General features: G+C 29.5%; 1 protein-coding gene across 1 annotated transcript; it reads left to right on the top strand.

Moving 5' to 3' along the window:
• The first annotated feature begins 219 nt into the window (after positions 1–219).
• Positions 220–2,499, top strand: LOC132735532 (cell adhesion molecule 2-like). The gene is made up of 3 exons (XM_060722488.1): positions 220–325; positions 638–940; positions 2,159–2,499. Exons 1-3 carry the CDS (start codon positions 277–279, stop codon positions 2,497–2,499), a joined length of 693 nt encoding a protein of 230 aa, XP_060578471.1. The 5' UTR covers positions 220–276.

Genomic DNA, 2,499 nt, shown 5'->3' with positions numbered 1-2,499 from the left:
TATATATATATAATACATGTACGTTATTAACGCTCTTTAACTTCTATTATAAAAAGTTACGTACACTTCTCTTTACAATTTTACTTATTATTATACTTGTATTTGATAACTGAAATCAGAATATAGAATAGTTTTATTAATGATATCGTGACCTAAATTTTGTAAATTAAGTAGAAAGCATATCCGTATATATACAACCAGGTTGTTTAAGTACGTATATAAATACCGAGACAAGGAAGTATGATTTAAAGTTAATGTTATGTTTTAGAAGAAAAGATGGCGGAGCTAAGGATAAATACAATTTTTAGTTGTATATTGTCAGTTGGTAAGTTTTATGTATTGAAGTAATTTTAAGACATAATAATTTGGTTTCATAAGTTTTTACAAGTATTTATATTCGCATGAAATGTGAATGACATCATTTATATTGGATAAAGACATGCTGACATGTAAAAGAATCTATTTAAAAGTCAAAAAGGAATATAATATTTTTATTTTTTAATAAATCAATCGAATCGAATCATAAGATTTATATTATATCATTTATCCAGTATGTATTATAGTTCACGCACACTTACACGTTAATGTAAGGGTATTGGACGTTTTGAATTTTCTCTTTTAATCATATAATTTTCAGTGTTGTGTACAGCTCAAGATATACACCAACTGACAGTAACAGCTGGAGATAATGTTACTTTATCTTGTACATCTACAACAGACTATCCTACATGGTTTGGTCCAGAACTATATGATGGAAATGTACAACAATATAACAACCATGGTCAGAGTAGTTTCCCAAATCCAAAAGTTCCTGAACAGAAGAGGTTACGACTCGGTTGGGCCAATGATAAACGTAGTTTGATTATAAGTGATTTAATATTCAGTGACCGGGGACTCTATCAGTGTGTTACTGTTGCTAAAATAAATATGTCTGTAAGAGGTATGTTTCAGTGAATAAAAGTCATTATGTTATTGACTAGAAAGTATATTTTGATATATTTTTGATTTTTTTGTTCATTTTTATATTTAATGTTCTTTAAACGGCTATGTCTTAATTGGCAAATATGGCCAAAAGTTCATGTATTTCTCATGGTTTAAATTAAATCATAAATTATTCATAAATTATTCTACAGAGATGTTAGAGTCGATAAAAAGAGTATTCATTTTCAGTGAGGATAAAAGTTTTCATTGGATGCGGGATCGAGCCGTTCGGGGAGCCAAAATTTTTATCTTTTGTACTTTTTTATTTTTTTTTGTCCGGTCATAAATCGTATTGTTTTGAAAATATTTGAATTAAGATAAAGTCACAAATTTATATGTACTTTTTAGTGTTTTATATTAAAAAATAGAGCAGTTTTAAAGGATAAAACGTTATTATTTCCCAATCTTGGTGTTAAGCCTCCCTAATTTTTTGACATAATTGTCCAGAATTGTATCTAGATAATTATTTCGTTGCAAATATAAGGATGCCCCATTATCAAATAACAAATATGATCGGTTTGATCCCTCCCCGCTTTCATTTTTATCAAATCTGACGTATATCTGTTTCAATTAACCAACTTTTTTTTCTAAAATGCTTTACTTTGCTTTTGTTTCTTTTCCTTTTTTACCACCTCTTAAGTTAGATAAAGATGAAGTGAATTAAAATGTTCTTTAACTCATTAAAACATATTTGTTGTGGTTGTTGTTTTGTATATAACTGGTACAAGAACATCTTAAATTGCCAGTATTTTTCAAACAGTAATGTTTGGTTCTCTTTTATATTTCCGTTAAGAATAAGATAAAGCTCAATAAATTACAGTTTTTAATGACCTTGGAAACGCTGAAAATCATCATCAAATGCCTTAAGTAACACCATATGCCACAGTATTTAATATCATTTAATTAATATTCTACTTTAATTCTGAAATCATGATTATATATTCGTTTACATATTCAATTCGTAAAATTGTATGACAAAGGCTTTTTAACTGCACGAAGTTGGGGAAAAAATCTAAATGGAATATTTCTATTTTGTTTTGGTACATAACAATCATACGTTAGCAACACATTTCCACATCAGTGATTTATGATTAATTTCGTTTCAAGATACCTAAACTATGTCAGCATGTCAATTTCTAATTTTTTTAATTAAGTGCAATTATTTTCTATGTTCAAGTACCACCACAATCTCCGATGATATCAAACACAGAGATATCAGCAGGCGACACACTTATAATCAGAAAATCTGAGTCACAAGTAACAAGCCTTGTTTGTATATCGTCTGGTGGTTATCCTCAACCACTGGTTCAGTGGTACAGAGGAAACACCGGTACACAACCTATTACCTCCTCGTCAGCTGTATCCACAGGAAATAATTCTTATAATGTTACACAGACATACACGTTTACACCTCAGAGACAAGATGACGGAGTAAAATATATATGCCAGTCTTCATTCCGGACAGCACCGAGACATATATCAACATCTAGTGTAGAGCTTTTTCTTTATTGTGAGTAG

This window comes from Ruditapes philippinarum, unplaced genomic scaffold, assembly GCF_026571515.1.
Source record: "Ruditapes philippinarum isolate M1 unplaced genomic scaffold, ASM2657151v2 ctg9112_1_1_1_1, whole genome shotgun sequence".
NCBI lineage: Eukaryota > Metazoa > Mollusca > Bivalvia > Venerida > Veneridae > Ruditapes > Ruditapes philippinarum.
Note: the sequence above shows the minus strand (reverse complement) of the source record. Positions and strands in the feature narration are given on the sequence as shown.